A 26,255-nucleotide genomic window follows, 5' to 3' on the forward strand; every position below is an offset into this window, starting at 1 on the left:
GTACATGGTCTGATAAGAATCTGACAATTAAATCATAAACCATAATCAGAATTTTGCTTTTTAAAAATGGAAACTTGAAGTCTTTTTAGTGGTGGCAAAAATGAAGATCTAATGCAGAATTTAGCTGCCTTATGTTTACATTTACTGTAAGTATAACCAGAAGCATCGGTACCAGGGGAACTTTTTTTTTTTATGAATGACAGAACTATGTAGTACATGTATGTAAGAAGGCTTGGATGATGGGGGCATGTAGCAATGTGAAGGTTTTTATTTTAATGTACAGTAACAATTAGAAATTACAACAGTACATTGTGAGAATACAATATCACAATGACTCTTAGGAATCAAACGTAATACTTTACAGTCTCATTTACTTTATTATATTTGTGAATAGAATAGAACTGCTGTGATACTAAAGGTTGATCCTTCATTAAGGGATTACAAAGATAGTAGTTGATAGCATCAGGGTTAACATATGTAAACTTTTCTCAGCAATGCTAGGCTAAGCTCTCCCCCCTCTCCTGTCCCACAGTGCAAATCTGACTGCAGACTAACCCAGCACATACAGGGTATGTTGGCTATAACGCGTTACGAAATTATCAAACATGTTTGGAATATTGTAATAGTTCAACTCTTAAGGATTATAATGTGAATAAAGAAATATAATATTTGAAGATCCATTTTCCATATGTTTCTTGATGAGTTTCCCGCAGTCAGATTTGTCAGTTGCTTGCACTGTGGGACCGTCACTGTGCAGACAGGAGAGAGGGGAGAGCTTTGCCTAACATTGCTGAGAAAACCTCTCTAAGGAAGTGCTATAATATGCTTTGCCACTACATTAGACATAATAGACATACATAGAGTTGTGGCAATGTGTATCTTGGAAAAAAGGTCAAATACTTTATGGCAACAATAATATTTCCAGTGTTTCCTGTGTTGTGAAGAAAAGGTCATCTGGCTTCTGGCTAGACCAAGAAGTCTTGTGATGTCATTTGCAGTTCTAAATTGTAACTCGAGGTGACAGAGATACAGTAGGCTTCCCCTCATTTAAAACACCCAAACAAATGTAGTTTTTAATAAGTTGACTTATTAAAGAATCAGAGGTATGAGGCATTCAGGGATATTGTCCTTTAAATTAAAGAATTACAAAAAGGGAAGAACCCTACATTTGAAAAGGAGCTCTATTCCTCCTTCCTGGTGTTAGTAAAATGCATCTATGGGAGCAAAATGCGATATTGTTTCCTTAAAGAGCTCAAAACAGGTAATGTTTTGCAATGTCAAGACATTTCTTCTCAGGCGGCTCTTTGCTCCTATACCAGAACTCCTATATAAACACATGGTAATTGCATAGCAAGCTTTGTCACAATGGGACCACACTGCATAAATATTTGCACATCCAGGACCCCTGCTGATGAACAGCAGTTGTTTGGTAATGAGAATGCATTAAAAAAATGCCTATGCTGCAGAAATATCTTGAGATCCCAGCTGGAAATGATAACAATAGTCCACTCCAATATGAAAATAGCCCGGGACTTGCGGAATATTTAGATATCTGATTCAGTACATATGAATAAATGATTTTGAAAAGTGTGAAGGCTTCTTTTAGATAGATAGATAATACTTTATTAATCCCGTAGGGAAATTGATGAAACACATTTTAACACATTTTAAAACTTATTTATGTTGTGGCTATCTAGTTTTGGACCAGAATTGGCTAAAACCAATGTTTTAGGTAATTACAAAAACAGAAATAATACTGTAAAGGTTCTCGGTGAAAAGAAAACTGTCTACTTTTATAAACATCTTAATTTAAAAGATGCCACAAAAGAAAACTAGCTTAATTCTCTCTTCCCCAATGTGGTTCCCAAATGATGGAAAGGTGTTTGGGTAAAATATATGTTAGGTCACACTACAAGTCACATCCAAATTGTTTTTTGAGTGTTTATATGAGTGGATTCACATTAATGTTAACTGGTATATTACAAAAAAATGACCTTCCTTATATTAATCAAAATTAATTGAATTTTGAATTGAGACACACAAGGGGGTTAAGCTGATGTCTCTCTCTTGGAACTTACATTGAATTTCCTGTAGTGGAAGGCCTCACCTTTTAATCTATCTGAATCCTACTGTATGTCTGGGGAGTGCATGCCTCTGAAGTCAGAGGGGGGAAAGCTGTACTCTTTCCATTTTCAATATTGAGCAGAGAAGTTTATTGGCTATTATCTTCAAATAACAGAATACTAAGCTGCGGCATACAATTGTGTACAAATGTCTGGCACTCATTGTTTGGTGCTTGAGTTGAGTTAAGATTGTTAAAGTGAGTTGATTAAACATCTGTATAAATAAACATTCTGAAGATGACTTTATTCAGTTTCTACTGGTGTCATTGAAGGTATCCTCTGTGAAAAAAAATTCTCAGAGAGAGGAAACCTTCAGCAGGCGAATTCAGAAAAAAAAACTGGAAATATATTCTGTGAGAGGAAAAGTCACATTTTTGGAAGGTTCCTAGTACAGGCCAAGACAATTACATATGTCTGATTTATCAGCAACCAAAGAAGTAAAACCAGAAATAGAAATAGCTTACTTTCTGTATGAAAATGATTTGCATGCTTAGAGGCTATTCAGAGATAACATTGACATCTAAGAGACAAATCCACCTTCAGTGAGTCAGAGTATATCTGACATGGTGACAGGGAGAGTAGTGCAATGCTTTGTTGATGTTATTTTTGTTCAAAGCAACTATTGGGGCAGTGGAAATGTGATGGTGTGGGGAGGAATCAGCTATCTAACACAGCAGTTTCCATCAACTGGAGACTTGTGACTTGCAGACCCTCACCAACTAAAAGGAAGTGGTGAACATTCAACAATAATCAGTTCAGTGGCTGATCATGTTTATGTAATATTGCTATAGTACCAAGACTATTGATAGCCTTCTTAAACAAAAAGTAGTCTGAATGTACATATACAGTGGGATTTATAGTTACCAACTGCATGTCTCTTGAAAGAAACATAATGTATGAATTCAACTTTCATTAGCTCCAATAAGGAAATAATTAAAATCAGATGTTTAAATAATTAAGTAGATCATGGAAAGTGGATTTTGAAGACAAAGATGAAGTGTTGTTGATGCTCACCAGCCTGGAAAGGGTTCCAAAACTATTTCTTAGGGCTCCACCAATTCTATGTCAAACAGATAATCAACTAATGGAGAATGTTACAGACCACTGTTACGCTTACCAGGAGCGGTCATCCTACCATAATCTTTTCAACAACAAACCAGAAAATCGTGAAGTTATATGAACCCCAGAGTAACATTCAAGGAACTGCTGGCTACCTTCACCTTGGTTAATGTGACTGTGTATTACTCTGGTATCAGGAGAGGACAGAACAAAAATGTTATTCATGGAGTGATAAGGAGAAAAACATTTCTAAGCTTTCCTAAAAGAACATTGCTACACATCTGAAGTTTGCCTAAAAACATAGATGGTCCACATGGCTTCTAGAACAATGTTCTCTGGACAGATGATTCAAAGGTAGAAATCTTTGGCCTCAATGAGAATGTTATGTTTGTCGAAAACTAAATACTGCTTTGGACAGAAGATCCTCATCCCAACCATCAAGCATGGTCAGAGTGTGATGGTTTGGGGCTGCTTTACTGCCTCTGGTACTGGATGAGTTGCCATCATTGACACAAACTTGAATTATCCATTCTATCAGAAGATTCTAGAGGAGAATGTCAAGCTATCTGTACATGACCTGAAGCTGAACTGAAAGACATTGATCCTAAACATACTGTACATGCAGCTCTTTTTAAGATGGCTTTCAACCCAACCACCACTATCACTGTGTCCACAAAATAAAAACAAAAGTTAATGCCTTTCTAATGTAAGCACACCACAGGCATGTTTTCTAATTCCTCACAGATCACCTGTTGTTTGTTTTAGAAAAATCAAATTCATGTTGATTTAACTCATGTGCAAACACACAGGACCATGATAGAGACATGTCTGTAGGCTTGCTGGGCAATGCTACAGTCACCTAACACAGCTGGCGCCACAAACAAAGAGTAATTTGTTATTCTGAATCAGCTTTCCCTGAACTGTAACTAAAGAGAGAGAAAGATATGCTGTTTAAAGGAAATGCCCAGCTGGGATGTGACTTTAAGATTTCATCTTACATGGTAGATGGCAATGCATTAAACTGAAGATTTCCCAAACTATCGTGCAATCTTTGAACTTTTAAGAAGGGCATATTTCCTCTCTGTGCTCAAGGTCTAAATACATTCCCAGTGGCTTGATTTTCAGGCAGAATGGAAGAGCTGAAACCCTTTGTTTCATCCAGTTGGTACATTAAGCATGAAAAAAAAAAGAATTTCTTTTGATTTGCATTTTTCTCAGTTTAGCTATGGGGCACTCTCATGCAAATGTGCTCTCAATCATTCTCAAAAGGTCACATCTTCAAGACAGAGGCTTGTGCCAAAGGGAGAATAAACTATTTGGACAGTCACTGTACTATGAAATTATAATGTCTTTTCTGTGTAATGGCCTTGAGCATGTTACGGGTTGTGGCGTTAGCGGGAAAGATTGACATTGCTGGTTTATAGTTCCAAATTAAGTGGGCACTTTATAAAACCAACACAAAAAACAATGTAAGGCAAGCAAGTTAATAAAAAGTCATGTTTTTAATCTCTGCATTACTGCATACAGTCATGTTTTGCTAAACATCTGACAGATGACATTTAAAGAAGAGTAATACATATGTCATGTAGAGTAAAGAGTTACATGCAGGAAGCAAAAAAATAAACTGTGAATAAAAGATGGGAAACATATCCAAAGAAACTATGTAAAATATATAAAAAAGTATGAAAATGAATTAGGTGTCTTTATTGATACATCATTGTTACTTTCGAAACAATGAATAAGTTATAGTGTTCAGATATACTGTATACTGCAGAGCAGTTAAAGTTGTAGAATTTAAATCAAGTGATATTATGTTAGAATTGTTTAATGTATTAATCAGAACTATATTTTCTATGAACCCAGTTTTAGTGAATTTAAACTTGGGTTGCTGTCTTGTTTGTTGTGTTGAGTTTTTATCTCCATGCACATGTGTCTAAAATTATATACTTATTATATACTTACCCCTGTATATTGGAAAAAAAACAAGAGCTCTGTTAGCCTGGTCATTATACAGTGGGTTTCAGGAGTGCAAAACAATTCACAGCCATGTTTGTAAAGCTGATACCTGGACTTCTTTTCAGAAATGTTAAATTTGGAAAACTAAGCTACTAAGCTACTGAAACTAAGCTAATGAAAAGCTGAAATGGCAGCCTTGTTTATGTTACTGTAAAATAAATGTTCTAATTAATTCACAAATTATTTATTCATAAAATTATATATACACTATACTGCATAAAGTAACTTACTGTATATGTATGCAAAGTTTTACATGAACATTAAAACAATGTAAAAAATTATTGTTGTTTTTGTTATTGAGATTGTTGGCTACATTTATCCCTATTTCTTCAGCCTAAATATAAATATATTTGGTTTTGTTAATGGTCAGTCATTTACTGCAGATTTATTGAAAAGGTGCATGATATTCCATGCAACAATAGTGGAATCTTTTCAAACAGGAAACGTTAGATCTTGTAAAACTAATAAAATACACAGCACAGAATCTGAAAACCCACCCTCAGAACAAAGGCAAAAATAAGCTTCTCTTTTGACAATTTATCCTTTTCCTCTTCTGCGCAGATTCTAAGAAGCCGAAACGAGAGGGAAAGAAGAAGGAGAGAACTCCAATGGACTAATGGTGCTGCAGGCTAGTTAGGAAGAGCCTTTCACAATATTGACCATTCTATTTCTTTTCTTTAACTCTTTCCCACCCATAGTAGGTCATGAATGAACCCATTATCATGATTGTAGCACATACAGTATGTGTAAGTAAGACAAAAAATAAAGTATTACTTTTTCCTAAATACAGATAGAAATTTACTTGTATTTCTTTTAGAGACTTTAATTTCCAATTATATTAAAATACAAAGGGACTAATAATAGGCACTACAGTGCCTTGCAAAAAAAAAAACTTTCAAAATGCATGCGTGTAAAATCATAATAATAAAGACTTAACACTGTTGAGTAATATTTTTGTAGGTTTCAGTCTGGGCTGTATATTACATAGAGGGAAAACTGTTAATCCTTTTTTACACAATTATTTTTATTATTATTACAATGTATTTGGGAGTGGTTATTATTTTTTTCTTTCTGAGTACTGTACTGTATACTTTTTAAAACATCTGAGTCCAGATTAAATAAAAAAATTCGACCAAGCTAGATCTCAGACCCAATTCTTGACAGTAGCTACATACAGGGAAAGATGCGCAAAGCTACCATGTCTGGAATTTCCCATTGGCATGTGGGTCAAATACTTTTTTAGGTCTTGTTCAATTTGAAAACTATAAGTCGAACTTTCAGGTGTGAATTGATTTTATTGGTATAACATATCTACATAACAAACTGCAATGGATCATTTCCAGTAGTTCTTACTGTGAGCAAAATTATGTTAAGATTAAATATATGTTACCTCCTCATCCACTGTCTCACTTCAGTGTTGTAATAAACACATGAATCAGCATCTTGGCAAATCATTTGAAACCGTTGTTGGAACTATTTTAATTTTCTGGTGAAGAAAGTTTGGAATAAAGTATTGACCCACCAATGAAGCTTATCATTTTTATAAAATGTTGTATTTATATACAACAACATGAGAAAAGGAAAGACAAATAAGTTTGTAGTAGGTTAAGAGATACTTTATTGAAGGGATATGCCATTATTAAATTCATTAATTTGATGAATGTCATCACCAAGGTTGATCAGAAGAGGTTCTACTGTTAAAGTCAGAGGCTAATAGCAATTCTGGTCACCATTGCAAGTAATACAAGCTGTACATACAGTATGAAATGCATGTTTTCCACCATGATACAAGATATTTTACATCTGTCTGATTTTCTCCTGGAAAATAAAGTGTCTGTTCACTGGCCTCAGCATCCTTAAATTTCACACAATGGGTCTCAAGCATGGTAAGTAGGACATCTATGGCATAACTTTCATTTTGTCAGTGTGCAAGAGAGCCATTTTTATACATTCAGTATGAGGAAATGTGTTGTTACTGTACGTCAGGATTAACGCCCTGGAAAGATCAACAAATGAGGTCTGAGGACTTAAACAAGGTACCTCTGTACCGTCAGGCTGCAACTCACTACACTACAAATGGAGTTCTGTCTACACCACACTTGTTGCTGTGTGGGTGGTCACCTTATGGGTGGTCTTCGTAAAACTTTGATTCATTACTAAAGAGACCACTGGTTTTGCTCCAGTATACTGATATCCTGAAGGTGCTGTTCTCTTGTTAAGAGGGGTCTATCGTTTCATATTTGTGTTTGTCTTACATTTTTATTGAGAATGCCAATCCTTTTACTAATGAGGTGATTTTATGCTTATGCAATTGTTAAAGTCAGTCTGATCAGTCTGTCATGAATGATCAACTAATCTAAATGACATCAAAAAAACATAAATATTGTATAAATATATTTAAATATAAATATCCACATCTGAATATTTTGTCTAAAAAGAAACATAAAGCGTTAGAGTCCATTTATGCCTGCAGACCAAAACAGTCTAAAACACAGATATACTGTAGAAATACTTAACATCTTTGTGTACTCTGTCATTCAAAGTAAATTGAATTCAAATTAAAATGAAATGCAAAACATTTCACTTCTGTGTCTTAACAGAGCCTACTGTGGAATAGCTGATTTTCCACACAGCATCTGGACAATTAGGGATTCAGGCTGTTTGGGATCTAAGGCTTGTTAAGGACTCAGATCACTGAACTTAATTTCAAATTCATGCTAAACGAATGCCCTTAATCCAATCAGTCTCTGGCAAAGCTCTGTTGTTAAAGTTGTGAATTTCTTAATAACACCTATGGACAAACTTTATTAAGCTTGTAAAGTTTCTAATAGCTGAAATAAATGTGTACCCATAAGTAAACAAGCTTTTATATACTTATCTTATTGCACTGTATTATGTATCATAAGCAGGACCCTTTTTTTCTATTGAGGAAAAAATGTAGAATTTAAAACCACTTATTAAGCCACTGGGAAAAAAATAATAGGATTAAATATTTAAATATCAAATGCAAAAAATGGCTTCAGATTTATAGATTGTGTTTCACAGCTCTTATAAATGAATTATGAATATGTTCCAGAATGGTCTAGCATTTATACAGCAGACTAAGTACTATTGCTATCTTTTTTCTCTTTCTTCATTTTAGTCTACATATTGTTACAATTGGGAGGCTATGGAACCGGTGAAAATCAGGAAATGAGTCAATCAGTGAAATAATTATTCATAACCCCCCCGACTTGTAAGTGATTTCTATACCCGAGCAGCTGGTATAACTAGAGGCACGTAAATTCTTTATTCTCTGGCACAGCTTTGTTGAGAGGAGTAATAATCCAGGCACACTTGGCTAAAACAAATATTTATTACAATAAAGTACAATAAAATACACAAAACATACAACACACCAAGTTACATTATATTGTTACAAATGGGGCTGGAGAGATATTTTAAAACAATGACACAACACACAACAAAACACATAAAGTTACATTACATACAGTATTTACAGACAAGGCGTTTCACAGGCCTAGCATTCTGGACACCCAGAAAACCCCAGACTGCTGCTAAGCACTAAACATATGCCTACAGAGGCCACACAAGGGATGAGCTGCCTTCTAACTTAATAAAAAGTAACCTGCAGTTAAATTTCTCTCTCCGCACCCTGGATGCCACAAAATAAATGGGAGCCTATATCTCTATCCATAAAATACACCCTAATCAGGAAAGACATTTCTAACTGAGTTAACAGGAAACCCAAGTTCCCTAAAAAAACAGAATAGCATGCTCTCTCTATCAAGGTTCAAATGCTTAGCTCTTGCCTGGTGCAAGCTTCAAGTCCCAACCCCCCTGGACTCCTCTCTCTTCTCCCTGCTCTCCTTGCTTCTTCCTCCTGCATCTCCTCCTGTTTTTTCTTTCTCCCCATGTGCTCTTAAGGTTACAATTATTATTCAGTTCAATTCAAGATGCTTTATTGACATGTCTGATGAGTACAATCAGTGTTGCCAAAGCAAATGAAAATAAAATTAACATTAAAAAATCTACAGACATTTACAACAAAGACATATCATAACATATTTACATATACTGTTAACATACGAAGCATTATTGGGAGACAGGCTCACTGTTCCTCAGGCTGTGACAGGAGAACACATACTGGGCTGCAAGTTCAACTGAGTTCCCTCCTCCCTTTTCCAGTAGGATTGGGACCTGTTGTGATTATGGCAGGTGTGGGAAGTGCACCTCTTTCTCTATTTCTCCCCGCTGGCAGTGGGAGCACAGCCTGTCCTCTCTGGAGGACACAGAACTTATCCTGTGTCTTTCTGCCCTGCTCCTTTGCAATCATCAATACACAACTTGCCTAGGCACACAGGTACTAAGATAAACTTTACTATTGTTTCTGCTCAAGGGACCTCAGCAAACATCCTCTCTGCTTTGAAATTAGACGTGTTTACTCTTCACAATGTCACAAACGTTATTTAAAATCTGAGAAACACTTCTCAAGTCACCCAAAGCTGTAACAGTATTATACCATAAATGCACTGCTTGTTTATACTTCCACAACTATAGATATATAGTATGAGTCCTGCTATTACAGGCCTTAACTTGAAAGTTGTCAGAATATAAAAATATTATTTAATTATATACTGTATAATGTAAATGAGCACTATAACAGGAAAAAAGGCTTCTCAAAAGTTAAAATAAAATTACAGATATGACATCTGTAGCGGCGAGGCTTATTAATATGACAGAATTAAGTGTTGCGGTGCTTTCCCAAATGAGGCCCCATCTCTCTGTTCATCTCTGTGGTGCAGCCACAGAGAAACTATTCATGCAGGCTGATTTAAAGATGTTTTCTTTTGATAAGGGACAGCTCCCAAAGGGGGATACACTTAGCTAAGCCTGGCTATCATGATCAATGGTCATCCATTGGCGCCTATCTGTCTAGGGAGTGCCAGATGGACATCTGGACTGCATTCCTAAGTGTCAGGAGTAAGTGACTCATATCTCACCTTGATCAACCAATCAGGGACTGGTAGGGCCGAGTAACCCACGTGGGACTCTGATGCCCATGGAACTTTCAGCCAATGAACGAGCTGAAGTTCCTCCAGGTAAAAACAGGCAACACAGAGGGCCTGAGAGAATTCTGTAGACTTTTTGTGGACTTTTCTAAAGGGAATTCAAAACAGAATTCCAGGGCAGGACGGCCCAGGAGCAGAAGGCTCCCAAGGGCAGGACATTCTCGCAGCGTGCCTCCTGACCATCCTGAGACTCAGCCCGGACAACCATGGAACGGCCAGTGTGTCCGAGTGCCAGAACTTTCCTCTGTTCTAAGAGTCTAGAGCGGAGGTTGCCAGAGAGTAACCAGAGGATCCACCCGAGGTTAGCATCAGCAGCAAGCCTCGTGAACAGGTTGGAACTGTGGACAGCTGAATCACTATTCAGAACTAGCGCTTCATCAGGAATGAACTGGTCCTCTTCCTGACCTGCTGGGACCCACAGTCATCTTTTCTCCTGTGCACAAACTCTTGCTAGTTAAAGCCAACACTAACTAGCCGGTCAGTGAGCATCAGCAGCGCACCGTCGCAAGCTGCACAGCACAGCCTGGCACGGAGCCAGAGAGTCCGCAGGAGATCTGAATCCCCAGAGATTGGATGAGTATTCAACTTCAATGCATTACAGCTCGAGAATTCAATTGTTATCCCAACCAGTTGATATCAATTTAATTCCTAAGAGTTATGTACTTGTTTTCAGTATCTAATGTAGAAGTTGTAACCAAGTTCACTGTATGAAACAGTCTAAATGAATGATATACTGAACGTATGTCCTCTTGATATATGTAACTCTTCGTAACTGACTGAATATATACCTTTTGTATTCTGATAACCCTCTCGATAAGATCTGTTAGGTTTACATGCATATTCTATGTATTAATAAATGTATCCTCGTATATTAGTACCTGTTTGTGTGCGTTGTTTGAGTTATATCGCATGGTTGGATTCTAAAGCCATGAAGAGAATCATTTTGTGATTTACTGCTACAATTAATAATTGTCCCAGTAATTGCCCAAACCCTACAGAACTGGTGCCTTCAGAGAGCACACTACACATCAAAATAAGCCATGTTATTTGAATAAAAATAGTATATTTTCCATTTTAAAAATCACTAATTTAAAAGGCAAGTGCAAATGTATGTAGTAAACTTTATCTATTATTAGCCCTTAACTTAAATATATTGTCCCATATCCCATACTCTAAATAAAGAGCAATTATCTAAAAAAAATAATTGACATACTGTATCTGCACACTCCTTCATAGGTGATCACCTGTTTATCAGATTCAAATTCAGTCTGACTGAGAATACACATACTGTATACAGACGAGATACCATGAATATTTTCAGACAAGACATTTCTTGAATTTATGATCTCAAAATAAACTCCCACCTTTACTCAATAAAAGGTCACAGTGCTCATGCTGTGACATCTTGTTTCCTCAATAGGGTTAAGATTTGTATAAAAAACACACCACTTTAAATAAAAGAGACACATCGAATCTAGTTGAAATTCACTTTTCCTTTTTCCACAAGGACTCAGATCCTTGCAAAGGGCAATTAAAATCCATCTCAAAGGGGAAGAAGAGTTATGTGATAAGAAACAGGAAGTTTGCTGTGGGAATTTCACTCTCAAGTACCTAAGCTTAATGGTAGAGCCTAAATTGGGCTGAAAACACTACATTTTATTTTCAATTTATAGAAATTTAAAAGATACTGACAATGACTTATAAAGTAATGCACTTAAAATGCTTGAAAAATGAAGTAGTCAACATCCTCCTGTGAGGCAAACAAATGGGCGGCTATAAGACTGACAACAATGCTGTGTTACAAAAACTAAGATGGAAAGTCTAAAGCCTCAGATTTATACCCAATAAGAACTGGTAGTTTGTTGATTTGTCGAAGGTGTTGATCCATTGGTGCGAAGCTACCATCTGTAGTATTATGACTGAACACCTCTATCTTACAATCCCACCTGAATGGTTGTTTTTTATTCTCTTTCAATTTTTGTTAAAATCTAAATTTGATGCAATAAAGATGCATATGATTTAGTGGCTATAACCCCGCACACATATGTACAGTATATATAGTGCATGTGTTTGTGCCTTCTAATTTGTTTAAAAGTCAGTATTCAACATTGAGAAATGTCTTAATAAACCTCACATGTAACCCATAGTAATAACAACAACAATATTAAGTTTTATGTATGCAAATTCTTACATATACAGTACAGATCAGTTTTCAACTACTGTATATATACCTCCATCTTCACAGAAAATATACATGTTTTTCTCAGACATTATTTTCACTGATCTCGTGAATACTGGCATGATTTAATGGCAGTAGGATGTGAGAACCTTACTGTTACAAATACACCACTTATTCTTTGATCATAATTTTCTGGGCATGGTCTATGTGTCTCTTCTTCCATTTCCATGCTGTGGATTTGCAAAAAACACATTTTCCAACCATGGTTTAAAAAAAATCATGCATGTTTTAATTGATGCCATGATAGTTGAAGAATTTGTGTATCCTTTTGGACCTGGACCTACTGCATACTTGTATAAAAAAACTGCCCATCACAATTGCTCACAAGTAAACTCTCATCTCTCATCTTTATGGGTCACTTGCAACATAGAAAAACATAGAAAAACATTGAAAAAGTCGCATACTAACTGGAGATGATCCCACAGTTAGAATGTAGCTCTGTATGTTAGGTTAATACCAATTGCAATAAACTTCTAAAATTACCAGATCCTGAAATATTGCAAAGAACCCAAAGCTGATCACATGAGGAAGTTATAAATATACTAGAGGCTTAATATTGAAATAAAATAATTAATATGCAACGATTGTAAGCATTCCGCACAGAGAAATTAATTGTAATATTCAACTAAAATTGTATTCCAGCCACAATACACTAAATCCCATGTTTCTTTTACTGATCATAAAGAAAGGTATGTGGTATGTGATACTGAGTTCTGAAATACTGTATATATTGAGAAAAATATGAGGGGGAAAGCAAACTGATATTCAAGATGCAATTCCAGTAATAATGTTCACAAAATCACACATAACTATAATACAGTGGTCAGACAGACCCTTGATGAAATTGCCCCGTTAAAGACTAAGGTAGTCAAAACCACTAGACTCTCTCCATGGTATAATGATCACACACGATCCCTTAAACAGGAGTGCCGCAAACTAGAGCGCAAATGGAGGTTTGCAAGTATTCAAGTCATCATGGACTGATAGCCTGCAACAGGCTCGAGTAGAGCTCGTTCAGCTTACTACTCTACTACTACCTATTTAAAACAATAGGTAATCTAACAAATAAAACCGATTCTATCGGACCATCTAACTTTAGTAGTGACAATTTCATGAACTTCTTTAACGATAAAATTAATCAGACTTCAAACACAATCAAATAAGCCGCAAAGAAGTCTGGTACAGAAACAATATGAGCACCTCTTTAGTGTTTTTCAATTAGTTAATGAACAAGAACTCAAGAAATTAATTATTAAGACAAAGTCAACCACCTGTCCGCTAGATCCCATTCCGACTCAGCTAGTCAAAGATGCCCTCGAAGTACTGGCAGGACCTATAGTTAGTATGATGAACACGACCCTTGCATCAGGCAATGTACCTGATCAATTTAAGGTAGCGGTTGTTAGAAATTTGGATCCACAAGTTCTTAACAACTACAGGCCTGTCTCAAACATCCCATTTCTACCTAAAATTCTTGAGAGAATAGTTGTGCCCCAACTTCAATCGTATCTGGACTCAAATAATATACCTGAGAAATTCTAGTCTGGTGTCTGCCCAGGCCACAGCACTGAAACTGCATTAACAAGAGTCGTAAATGATATTCTGTTAGCTACTGACGCAGGGAATGCAACAGTGCTTGTGCTTCTTAATGCTACCTTTGACACGGTTGACCACTCTGTTTTGTTACACAGGCTTGAGTTTGAGGTTGGCTTATCTGGAACCGTCCTTAAATGGTTTACTTCATATTCAGCTAATCATTTTTATTATCTTCAAATATCTAATAATTGTACTGCTTCATCAATGTCACCAGTTCAGTTTGGGGTACCACAGGGATCAGTGCTGGGACCAATATTGTTCTCTCTCTACATGCTGCCAGTAGGTAGGATAACATGAAAACATAATATTAACATTCATTCATGTGCTGCTGACACACAAATATATATATTTTTTTACACATACAGTAATGAGAACTCTTCTACTATCACTTTAGTAAATTGCATTAATGAAGTAAAGACTTGGATGTGTGAAAACATTTTGTTACTCAACTCTGATAAAACTGACGTTCTGTTGTTTGGAGGCAACAATACTGATAGGACTACTATAACTTTAGCACTTAACTCAGAGGATTTAAAAATTTGCCTCAAAGACTCAGCATGTAACCTAGTCGTCATATTAGACACAAGCCTCTCATTTAACTCTCATGTTAAAACAGTATCTAAAACATGCTTCCTACAGTTATGAAATATTGCAAAACTAAGGCAGTTTCTCTCCACTCAAGACAGAGAAATTAATACATGTTCTTATATACAGCAGGTTAGACTACTGCAATGCCCTACTATCAGGGAGCACCCACCACTCTTTCAACACCTTAGAGCAAATTCAGAATGCATCAGCTAGAATTGTTACTAGGAGCAGAAAGTACAACCATATGACCCCCATACTTACCTCTCTTCATTGACTTCCTGTCAGGTACAGGGCGGACTTCAAAATCTTTCTACTTACAAGGCTCTCAGAGGTCAGGCACCTGTCTATCTAATAGAACTTATTAATGTTTACCATCCAAGTGGCCTGCTTAGATCACAGAATGCAGGTCTTCTTTATATTCCATGTATTAATAAAAAAACAGTTGGCGGTAAAGCCTACAGGGTCCCTAGCTTTATGGAACAGTCTCCCTTTCCATATTCAGGATGCTGAGTCAATCTCAGTATTCAAATCCAGACTGAAGACATATTACTTCAGACTAGCCTACTCACACCTTACATTATAGCCTGCTGCAACCGTGGCTGCTGGTGCTGCTGTACATGTGTGTGTCTCTATGTCGGCCCACCAGGCAGATACATCTGTTCTGACCAAACTATCCTATTCTCCTCCCCACATGTCCAGATGGCGCCCGAGCTGGGCACCATCTGAGTTGGATGCTGCATCTGCATTACTGCCATGGATCCAAGAGGGACATTGTGGATCTGCATGGAGTACTGACATACAGAAGACATGATGGATGGATGGATTAGTACCCTCATTCATTTATTTCCTTTTTTAAAATTATATAATGTTAGCATGCCCAAAGTGGTTGGGCAGCCAGTTGACCTTGGAACCCTAGAGGTTTTTTTCTCCTTACTAAGGAGTTTTTTGTTCCTCTCCTCTGTTGTCTTTTGGTCTTCTGTTCTGTATTCACAAAATGTATGGTTACTTGTATTGTTAATCACCTTGTTGTGAAAGGCGCTATATAAAAATAAATTGAATTGAATTGAAATTGAGGCAGATACATATAACTAAAAGGGAAGTTACTATTAATAAGTATTTTCAGTCATATCTAGACACATATTAGTCACATACTGTACAGTATAGAGGAACATTAGTACAGTGGGTACAATTTGTCATTTTATTTATTTAAATGTAAGGGTGTATAAAGGAATGGATTGCAGTAGAGGCTTCCTTCATCTTCAGAAAATAAGGATCATTATCAAAACCCAGCTACTCTGAAAAGTCAAGATCCACAGAAAAATTACAAAACAGTTCTAAGTGCATCTTAGTGCATCTTAGTACTAATGTAGCACATGAAAGCGTGTGAAGTTTACCTTTATAATATTTTACACACAAAATGTAGACTAAGCCTCTCCTAAAAAACAAATTTCCAACGTGTCTTAGTATGTCTGTCAATGAAAATTTCTTAAATTTCTTAAAAACTAACATTATGAGCATTCGGCTATATACTGTATATGACAAAGCACTAAATACATATTTATATATCAGCCCACATATTATCTTACTGGTACAAATAATTAAAATATTGCAAATCAGGGCCTTCTTCAGTTTCTGCTTAATAGAACAACAGCTTAATCCCTAGTCCCATACTAAGAACAGGATCATCAGGTCTCTGACATTTTTTTTCATTACAATTGAATGTGCAGCTGGAGATGATCCCAAGATAGTACCACACTGGCTAGTACTCAGCTTAGTTGAGTTCTAAATTGGCGCACTGCAATTGACCCCATATGTCTTAATGCAATTATAGTCTCTGCAATGTCTACTGGAGAATTTGCACACTGTCACACCCCACTGGATATGTCTTAACAGGATCTTTCAAAAATAGATGGGTCTAGAAGAACAGATACACTAATATACAGCTGTGTACATATACAAACACCAGTGCAATTTAAACCAACAAAAGCTTAGCTCAACTTGAGCTACTGACTAACTTCTTTAGTCCACACCTATGTATATGGCTGTAAAGCTGCTTACTGGCTTAAAAACAAATGCTAAAAGCATTTCAATCTAACCTTGAGACTCTTCTCAAAAACTTCAGTGTCTTCTTGTTCGAAATTCTCAAAGGTCCTCCCATTCCCCCCATTGTTGCAGTGAAAGGAGGCATGACAAGTTACCGAAGAGAGCTGGTTTTGGAGATCAGCATTGCTGAACTGTTCCTCTTGGACATTTGATTCTGGTAACTGAGGTCCGTGGAGTTCTTGTATTGTTCTATGAGTAAGTTGTATCATGTGTTCTGTGCTTTGAGTGGGCAGTCGTAGGACTTGCTGTGTTACGGGGATACTTTTAATTGATGGTAAAATTGAAATACCATAAATAAATGTGATATTATGTAGGATAATGATCTTGGTCTGTGGGTGCACTGGTGGTTCTGGGACGTAACAAGAACCTGTGGCAAGGGGAAAAGGGACCTAGCACCCTTTAAAATTGTAAGGCGTACAATAGCTGGCTACAAAGCAAAAGTAGTTCCTGTATTTAGGGGTCACCATGTCTGTAACACATCCCATTCCACACTCCTGATGTTCCTTCTCATTCCTGTCTCTTCCTTATTGTTCCATATCAAACACTAGGTCCTTTCAGGTACTTAATTGATAAACTTGGCCTTCCTAAATCCCTTCTTTCTCTACAGTTGTTTATTGCCTCCCACTTCTCAGGGTTCTAAATCTCTCCACATTCCTTATTTGACTCCCCTCAAGATCTTTAATCACTCTTTATCTCTATAACATCTTCCTATTTCATGTTTCATACTGTCATATGCCATAAACCTTGTATGGTTGCCCCCACTACCATCACCTCTGCTGCTCTCTCACATCTTCTCCGCTATGTACAATCTCATTCTACTGTGTCACTTTGCCCCACACTCGTCTTCCCTTTACCTTGATTCAGAGATCCAATCATCTCTGAACTTGCCTCCTTTTTTTGCTAATTGCTGAATTTGCTCATATTCTTACATTTTGATTCTTTCAAGGTTTTGCCTCCTATTTACTTTCCTTCATTGGCATTTTTAATACTTCTCTACTCCCTAGATATTTTGATTGCTTTTAAACAGGCCCATGTCATCTTGCTTCTTTAAACACGAAACCCTTGATTGTAACGGACACGGACTGGAATCCGTGTCAGATCTTGGTAGAAGACCCTATGCGATGCGGTAAGAGCTGGAGAAAACAGGAGGCGTGGTAAAAAGGAACACACAGGGGTTTAATAGTGCACAAAATAATAGTGACAGTCCGTGAGACAGTGTACGGGGAAGACAAAACGGCATCCAAATCCAAACGGGTCCAAGGGCAGGTCAAAGCACGGTCCGAAAGTCCATAAACTGGAAATCCATCCTGGGACGCGACAAAGTTAAAATCCCCGGGAGAGGGGAGCACACAGACGAACGAAACATGGAGGTCCAAGGGTGACGGGGCGAGATCCTCCAGACCCCGGGCTCAGGAAGCGGGAGGTGTCGGGGATGAGGCCTATGCCCTCAGGAGACGGACGTAGGGTTTCCTGGTGCTAGGCGGGCCTCGCGACATCTTACCCTAATGATGAGCCCCGAGGACTGGAGGAGCTGGTCTTTAAATAATAACGCTAAAAGGGTACACCTGGAGAGCTTAAACACACGAACAATAATGAGAGCAGTGGAGCGCCCTCTAGGGAGGGATGTCGGGCGTGACATTGATCCCTTTTTCCTCTAGAACTGCCATATTGTAGCACTTGAGCTGTGCTCAACATATGGACAAGGTCAGAAAGTTGATAAATATATACATTCATTATTATGAGAAGTCAAGTTACACATACTGTACAAAGCACAGAGACAAAACATGAACAAACGCCTTTCAGTAAACAACAAAAATAACAGTAGTTCAGGTGGGTAGCTGCGTCAGCATGCGTAGGCTGCAAAGGAACAAGTAATAGGTTTATTCCATGCTGAAAAAAAGAAGAAAGAGAACACAACGTTTCGGCCGTGGAGCCTTCTTCAGGTGTCTTCTTCACACACCTTAAGAAGGGTCCACGGCCGAAACGTTGTGTTCTCTTTCTTCTTTTTTTCAGCATGGAATAAACCTATTACTTGTTCCTTAACAAAAATAACAGCTTTCTTCAGAAAATGCAAATGTTTGCGAATATTTAGACTGACATCTAATGTATAGTTGGTTAAAGTAAACAAAAGGTTCATCTTTCTTCCATCAATAATACACTTTATCTAAAAAAAAACAAAAATATAAAACACTCCAAGACAAAATTTTAGTGAGTCATTATCACTTTCATTATCATTATCACCTGAAGAAGGCTTTGCAGCCGAAACCTGTTTTTTCTCTTCTCTTTTCAGCATGGAATAAACCTATTACTTGTTCCTTTGCAGACTACACATGCTGACACAGATACCCACCTGAACATTATCACTAGGTACTGTCTACTGTACAGGTATATCTTCCTTTCACTTAGAATCCTAGACCTGACCCTAATAAAGCAGGAGATCGATTACCAAAATCAACTTTATCAAAAGCCTTCTGAAAATCTAAATACACCACATAATGTGACATATGTGTATCCATTACTGTTGTTGCTTGTCAAAGTTGCCTTAACTTGACTAAAAAAGTTAAGCAAGAATCACCTTTTTTATTATTGCTCTTATCTGTTTTTATTTACCAATAAAGTTACACTGGATGTGATCAAATAATAACAATAGCTACCAAATAGAAGAACAGTACAGCCACACCTTCTTCAGAAAAAACATTACAATATCTTATTTAGACTTCATGTAATAATGTTTCTTTATTAGCCCCTATACAATTTCTTGCATTAGGAATTCAGCTTTTCACATACCCCAGCTTTTCTCTTGGGGTCAGAGCACAGGGTCTGCCATTGTACAGCACCCCTGGAGCAGTTGGGGTTAAGGACCTTGCTCAGGGGCCCAATGGAGTAGGATTCCTCTGCCAGCCGTGGAATTTGAACCAGCAACCTTCCAGTCACAAGCACAGATCCTTAGCCACAGAGCCACCTCTCCGCATTCATTGAAAGCTGTAATGCACAGTGCACTAAATCTGTTACTATGTGATCTTTGGAAAGCTTGAAGCTTTAAAAAAAAGCTTCACAGCCACTTCAGCTGTATAACAATTACTGTACTTTTTGCTGAACATCTAAAATTTACCAGAGAACCAGAGAACGTGAGTGAGGAAGAGTAAAGACCATGTGACACAAATATAAGGATGCAGTGAAAGGAAAAAAAATATTTTTTTCACTTCTTTGGGTTTTATTTTAAAAAGTTCTGGTTTAGCTCTTAAGCTACATATGAATATGCTCACTGAAGAGCTCAGAGACCAGGGACAAGAATTCTATTGTGACTTTTTAAAAGCTGTAATTTACATGCTGAAAATTTACCTTGAGAGTTGTTTGATTTTAATATAAAATCACTTTCTTGGCCATATACAATTTCATGTATTAGGAATTTGTCTTTTCATATACTGCAACTTGCTCTCCATTAGACACACACACAGGGAAAGAAGCTTGGGGTCAGCCATTTATATGTCACCCCTGGAGTAGTTGGGGTTAAGAGCCTTGTGCAGGGGCCCAACAGGGTAGATTTCCTCTGGCAGCCACCGGATACAAACCAGCAACCTTCCAGCCACAGGCGCAGATCCTTAGGTACAGAGCCACCACAACGCCCATTTGTTGTGAAGAAGTATAAACAATACAATGTCATAATTATCAAGATTTTGTTGTCTTAATTTAAAAGGTTTGCCTATGAATGAGGAATACAGATGTTCTTTTTATTGAGGTTTGATCTGTTTCAAAATTCAGATAATGTTTTTTAAGAACAATAAAACCCTTTAATCTTTTTGTTTTTATAGTACATCTGCTCAGCTTCTGACAACTGAGCTTATGTTTGACTCATGGACCTCATAAATGATATCTTCTTGTTGATATCTAATTATAGTACCTTTTGCGTAGTATAATATATGACAGTATTACCGGAGGATCATTTGTAATCAGTGAGTAGCTGTTGTGTCATAAACCATCCACCGTTACTAGAGTCTTTCAGTCCCATCCATTCCATTCATTTTATAACTTCTTTATCCAATATAGGTGACGGGCAAGCCAGAGCCTATCCTGGCAAGCAATAGGAAAAAGACTGAAAGCGCCCTGGATGCAATGTCTGTCCATTTGCAGGACACACAGTAACACAAACACACAATTAAACCAGGGCCAAATTTCCAAGAAGCCAATTCTGTACAGTATGTCTTCAGACTGTGGAAGGAAAACAGAAAACCTGGAAGAAACTGACACGAACATAGTGAGAACATAAAAAGTCCATAAAGAGAGCACTACAGGAATAAAACCCATTGGCCCCAATGCTGTGAACCAGCAATGCTTACCAGGGTGCCACAATGCTGTCCTCTTTCAATATCTTCCATTTTTATTTCAGATTTTTTTAAATATGGGTAAGTAAAGACCATGATCACTTTTCCATTTCTTCCATTTTCCCAACACAGAATTCCACAAAATGAACTGTTATCAAAAGGAGTAGCAACACAACTCTCATTAATACCAAATCAAATTTATAATGCACCCAGTAAAGTCTGTTGCACATACAATCTGACATACTGTATCAGTTATTATCCATTATCCAGAAGGTGAATTTGAAGCTAATTGGATATTATCTGTGATAAAACTGCATTCAAAATAATTCAAAATATTCTAAATGTTAGGGGAATATTCAGCTTCTACAAACTTACTACAAAACTAAAAACACAAGAAAGGCAATATGCATCCATCAAAGAAGCATAGAGCAGGGGGAATATCAAAGGTTTATGGAAAGAATGTTTCCACGTTTTCAAAAGTATATGCTCATTTTAACATTTATCATAATGTGTACTAATATTTTATAAAATTGGAATCTCCATCTATTGTGTTTATACAGTACCTATATGATTTGGAATTGATATTTGTTTTAAGACTTTGCTTTCAAGCAGAATGAGACATGCAAGAGGGTTCCTCTGAGCATCTACAGAGTCATTTGTCATTTCACGCAACGCGATCAGTTCAGCACTGCCATCAGGGAATCCCAGTCACAATTGGCTGTAACATAACCTAGGCTTTAACACACAACATCTGAATCATAGACCATTAATACAATTATTGGTTGAGTCACTTGGGGGTCTGTAATTATTGTTAGAATTTGTGTATGCAGTCCAAGGGATAGCACATCTCTGTGATTAATATGCTGTCTTGTGTTTCCCTGTATAATCTGCATTATTGTTAGTTGCTTTTTTATTACTCTTTTCTTTTGCATATAGCTCTCTTAAAACATACATAAAGCCTACTGTCTTTTGCTTCTTGCACCACAGGTTTGTATACAATGTGGTCTGCAGCATGTAAAATGCTGTTAGATTATTGATCCCAATAACTCATTAGTCAAGCTTGTGAGGTTTAACTAGAAGATGAGCACATTGACTATCACTAATTGTCCAGGAAATTAGAGAACGTAATTGACTCTTGTGGCACAAATATCTTTTGTTTACTTGCAAATCTATTATTAAGATTTTTCTTCATGAAAATTAAGCTTCAGAAACTTTTTTCAATAGAATTGTAAAAGACAACTGTGGAAAAATTGCAAAAGGTAACTTTGTTTAATGGCATGTTGAAAAATGTGATGATTCACCATACCTTGTAAGTTTCCTGCTGTGGCTGTTTTTGACAGGTTTGAAGAGATGCAGACATTGGCACAACAGGATTATAATGTTTCCAGGTGTTTTCCTTTTTATTTTTATAGTTCCATGGCTGTAATGAAGTATCATTAAGAAATGTAATGGAGCAAATGTTAGCAGTGTCATGCAGATTTCTCTGCAAAAATGAATATGATCCCGCAGAAGGGCTGCCATTCCTGTCAGAAGATTTAAAATTGTTTTTTTCTTTTTTTATTCATATATAATCAGAGTTAATTTGTGTTGTTAAAAGTGTCTCTATGTGCTAGGTCTTCATATATGTACTATATGTGTGTACGGTATGCATCCTCTGTGATGGAGTAATGTTCCTTCCAGAACCACTCTCTGCAGACTTTGCCTCACCCTTTTGCTGTGTTGCAAAAAAGTAAATAATTTTACTTTACACAATTCTTGTTGATAACAACATTTTGTTGTTATTAGCAAGATGTCAGCCAGCAGCCATATCACCCTGCAACTCACAACTGGCAACCCACTGAAGCTAAGCAGGTGTGAGCCTGGTCAGTAGCTGGATGGGAGACCTCCTGGGAAAAACTAAGGTTGCTGATGGAAGAGGTGTTAGTGGGGCCAGCAGGGGGTGCTCACCCTGTGGTCCGTGTGGGTCCTAATGCCCCAGTATAGTGACGGGGACACTATACTGTAAATAAGCGCTGTCCTTTGGATGAGACGTAAAACCAAGGTCCTGACTCTCTGTGGTCATTAAAAATCCCAGGGCGCCTCTCGAAAACAGTAGGGGTGTAACCTTGGTGTCCTGGCCAAATTTCCCAATGGCCCTTACTGATCATGGCCTCCTAATAATCCCCATCTATGAATTGGCTTCATTACTCTGCTTTCCTCCCCACTGAAAGCTGATGTGTGGTGAGTGTTCTGGCACACCATGGCTGCTGTTGCATCATCCAGGTGGATGCTGCACATTGGTGGTGGTGGAGGGGAGTCCCCATTACCTGTAAAGCACTTTGAGTGGAGTGTCCAGAACAGCACTATATAAGTGTAAGCAATTATTATTATTATTATTATTATTTTGCTCTAAGGAAGTTTACATTACCTTTAGAGTGTTCGGGTTTTCTCTTTAACACTACTTGAGTCAGTGTTACTAGTTTTAGAATCCTCACTCAGAATCAAATACTGCAGTTCAGGTGTGTAGCTGTGTCAGCAGGCGAAGTCTGCAAAGAAACAGGTTTATTACATGCTGAAAGGAGAGGAGAGAAAACACACAGTTTTAGCTGTGAAGCCTTCTTCAGGTGTGAGAAAGACAGGGCAGACAGCAAAGATTAAATAGCACAGAAGAACAAAAGCTGGGCAAAGAGGAGAGGGGTGAAGAATAGTGTGAAGTCAAAACTGGCATGAGAATAGAGAAGATTACATGAAAATGAGTCGGCCATTCAGAGAAGGGGGAAGGTGTGAACCTAGTTTCAGGATGCGTTTCGTTTGTGTAGTCTTTCTGCTATGGGAGTAGAGAAACCCTTCTTTGAGACCAGAGACAGACAGTGTGATCATGGGCGTCTGAAGTGAAATGAGAAACTATGGGCTTGGAGAAATCTTTAATCTTCACAGCCCTAACATGTTCTCTGAAGCGGTCTCCTAGTCTCCTTCCAGTTTCCCCAATGTAGATAGCTGGGCATTTTTTGCAAGAGATAAAGCAAATGAGGTTGCTGGAAGCACACGGTGTTGTCTGGGTGATCCGAAATTGACCTGATTGGCCTTGAATGAGCGTGTTATTAGATATGTATTTTCAGGTGATGCAGCGAGTTCAGTTGCAGAGGAAGGTGTCTGGTGGGGATGATTGCCGAGTGAGGTCAAGGGAGCTGTGAACAAGAAGTTTACGTAGATTGGGTAGTCGATGGGAAGAGATGATTGGGTGGTCAGAAAAAAGGCAACCAATAGAGGGTACAGTAGTTCAGGTGGGTAGTAAAGGAAAAAGTAATAGGTTTATTCCATCCTAAAAAAAAGAAGAAAGAAAACACAATGTTTCGGCCGTGGAGCCTTCTTCAGGTGTGAGAAAGACAAGGCAGTAAGCAAAGGTAATGTTCCTCAGGCTACAGATGCAGCCATTCAAAGTGCGCGGTACAGACACGTACCGCAGGTAATTGGCTGCGGTATCGCGTATCATGAAGCAAGATGACACGGTACGTGATTGGTTGACCGACAGGGGCACTCGTGGTCCGTTGGTCTGTCGTAGAAAGACTTCCTGTAAACGTCTTTACTGTGCCAGTTGTAGATATTGAATTTTACCACTGAAGGGAAATCTTAGTAGCTGAGCATAAAAAGAATAGGAACATACTGTAACACGTGTGAAGGCCATAAACGATATTTATTTTGGAACATAAACATACAGTATATAGCTGGTCTTGGTACTTTAAAGAAAAAATACACACCAGTATTTCATTTCTCCCTAAACATTTTAAGCTTCGAAGTCTTTAACTAACGTGATACCGGAGTCAACAAGCATACTTTTAGAATTTGATTAATAGGGAATATAATATGGAATCGCGTATCTAAAGAATTTAATAAAGGTATGATTATATTCGTGTACTGCGACAGGGCTGTGTAGGGCTGTTTTCGCCTCCCTGTTCATGCGAGTTGTCTTGTAGCCTACTGGTGTAGGTGCGTGACTAACAACGCACAGGTTGTGTGTTCGAATCCAGCTGGTGCTGGACTTTTCTTTTAACAAACATTTCTTTGAAAAAATAGAATAGCGATATTATGGACAATCAATTGACTTTTATATTTCAAAATATCGCAACATGATCGATTCTAAGTCATTTTTGATAACAATGAATAGTCACCTTCTTCCCTTCTGACAGCAGTTCCTGCTTCTATTGTGTGTGTGTGTGCAACAGAGTACATTTTTATAGAGAAATGGAGGCTGGACAGTATGCGTTACAATATAAACATTTATATTGATTTAAATCGTGTTCTGATTTAAATCGCAAACACGTGTTTAATTATGTGTTTTATAATCATAATCAGGCTAATGCATTTCTACATTTTCTGGATGAACCAGCTTAGAGGTTCATACAGAAAGACAGCTTGTGTTTAAATTGAGTGTAAGGTAATTTATGCTTCTAAAGTCATGGTCAGCATTTATTATTGTACTGTGCTGTAAACTTTTTCTGTGCCTAGTCACATTATTTTATAGCGTTTTTATTGCGTTATTAAATCCGGTGGCGCTGTGTGTTAGTTTCCTGACTCCCATGTCACATGGTCTGTGATTGAATCCCATGGAACTATGACTTTATTTTTTAACAAACATTTCTTTGAAAAAATGAAACGTTTCCCTTGGTCAGAGATTAAATAAAACCTCACTCGCACCAAACAAATTTATATTTCTAAATATCACAACATGATCGAATTTAAGTCTTTTTAATAACAATGAATAGTCACCTATGCGTTACAAAATATACATTTATATTGTATATTGTAACGCTTACGGCCGACAGGCACTGTGTACGATTTACGATTTAAATCAAAACGCGATTCAAATCAATATAAATGTATATTTTGTAACGCATAGGTGACTATTCATTGTTATTAAAAAGACTTAAATTCGATCATGTTGTGATATTTAGAAATATAAATTTGTTTGGTGCGAGTGAGGTTTTATTTAATCTCTGACCAAGGGAAACGTTTCATTTTTTCAAAGAAATGTTCGTTAAAAAATAAAGTCATAGTTCCATGGGATTCAATCACAGACCATGTGACATGGGAGTCAGGAAACTAACACACAGCGCCACCGGATTTAATAACGCAATAAAAACGCTATAAAATAATGTGA

General features: G+C 37.4%; 1 protein-coding gene and 1 long non-coding RNA gene across 5 annotated transcripts in view; one reads left to right on the top strand and one right to left on the bottom strand.

Annotated features, from left to right (window-relative positions):
- Positions 1-6,149, top strand: part of ptn (pleiotrophin) — a 98,042-nt gene extending 91,893 nt beyond the window's left edge. For all 4 annotated transcript variants that reach the window (XM_088646910.1, XM_088646911.1, XM_088646912.1 and 1 more), the window contains one exon: positions 5,760-6,149. In XM_088646910.1, coding sequence (XP_088503036.1) covers positions 5,760-5,815 — 56 coding nt within the window. In that variant the 3' untranslated portion in view covers positions 5,816-6,149. The remainder of the gene's footprint in view (positions 1-5,759) is intronic.
- LOC148654540 (uncharacterized) overlaps positions 1-26,255 on the bottom strand; it is a 214,658-nt gene that overhangs the window by 125,003 nt on the left and 63,400 nt on the right. The window lies entirely within an intron of this gene.

Source organism: Lepisosteus platostomus, chromosome 9 (assembly GCF_059453375.1).
Source record: "Lepisosteus platostomus isolate fLepPlt1 chromosome 9, fLepPlt1.hap1, whole genome shotgun sequence".
NCBI lineage: Eukaryota > Metazoa > Chordata > Actinopteri > Semionotiformes > Lepisosteidae > Lepisosteus > Lepisosteus platostomus.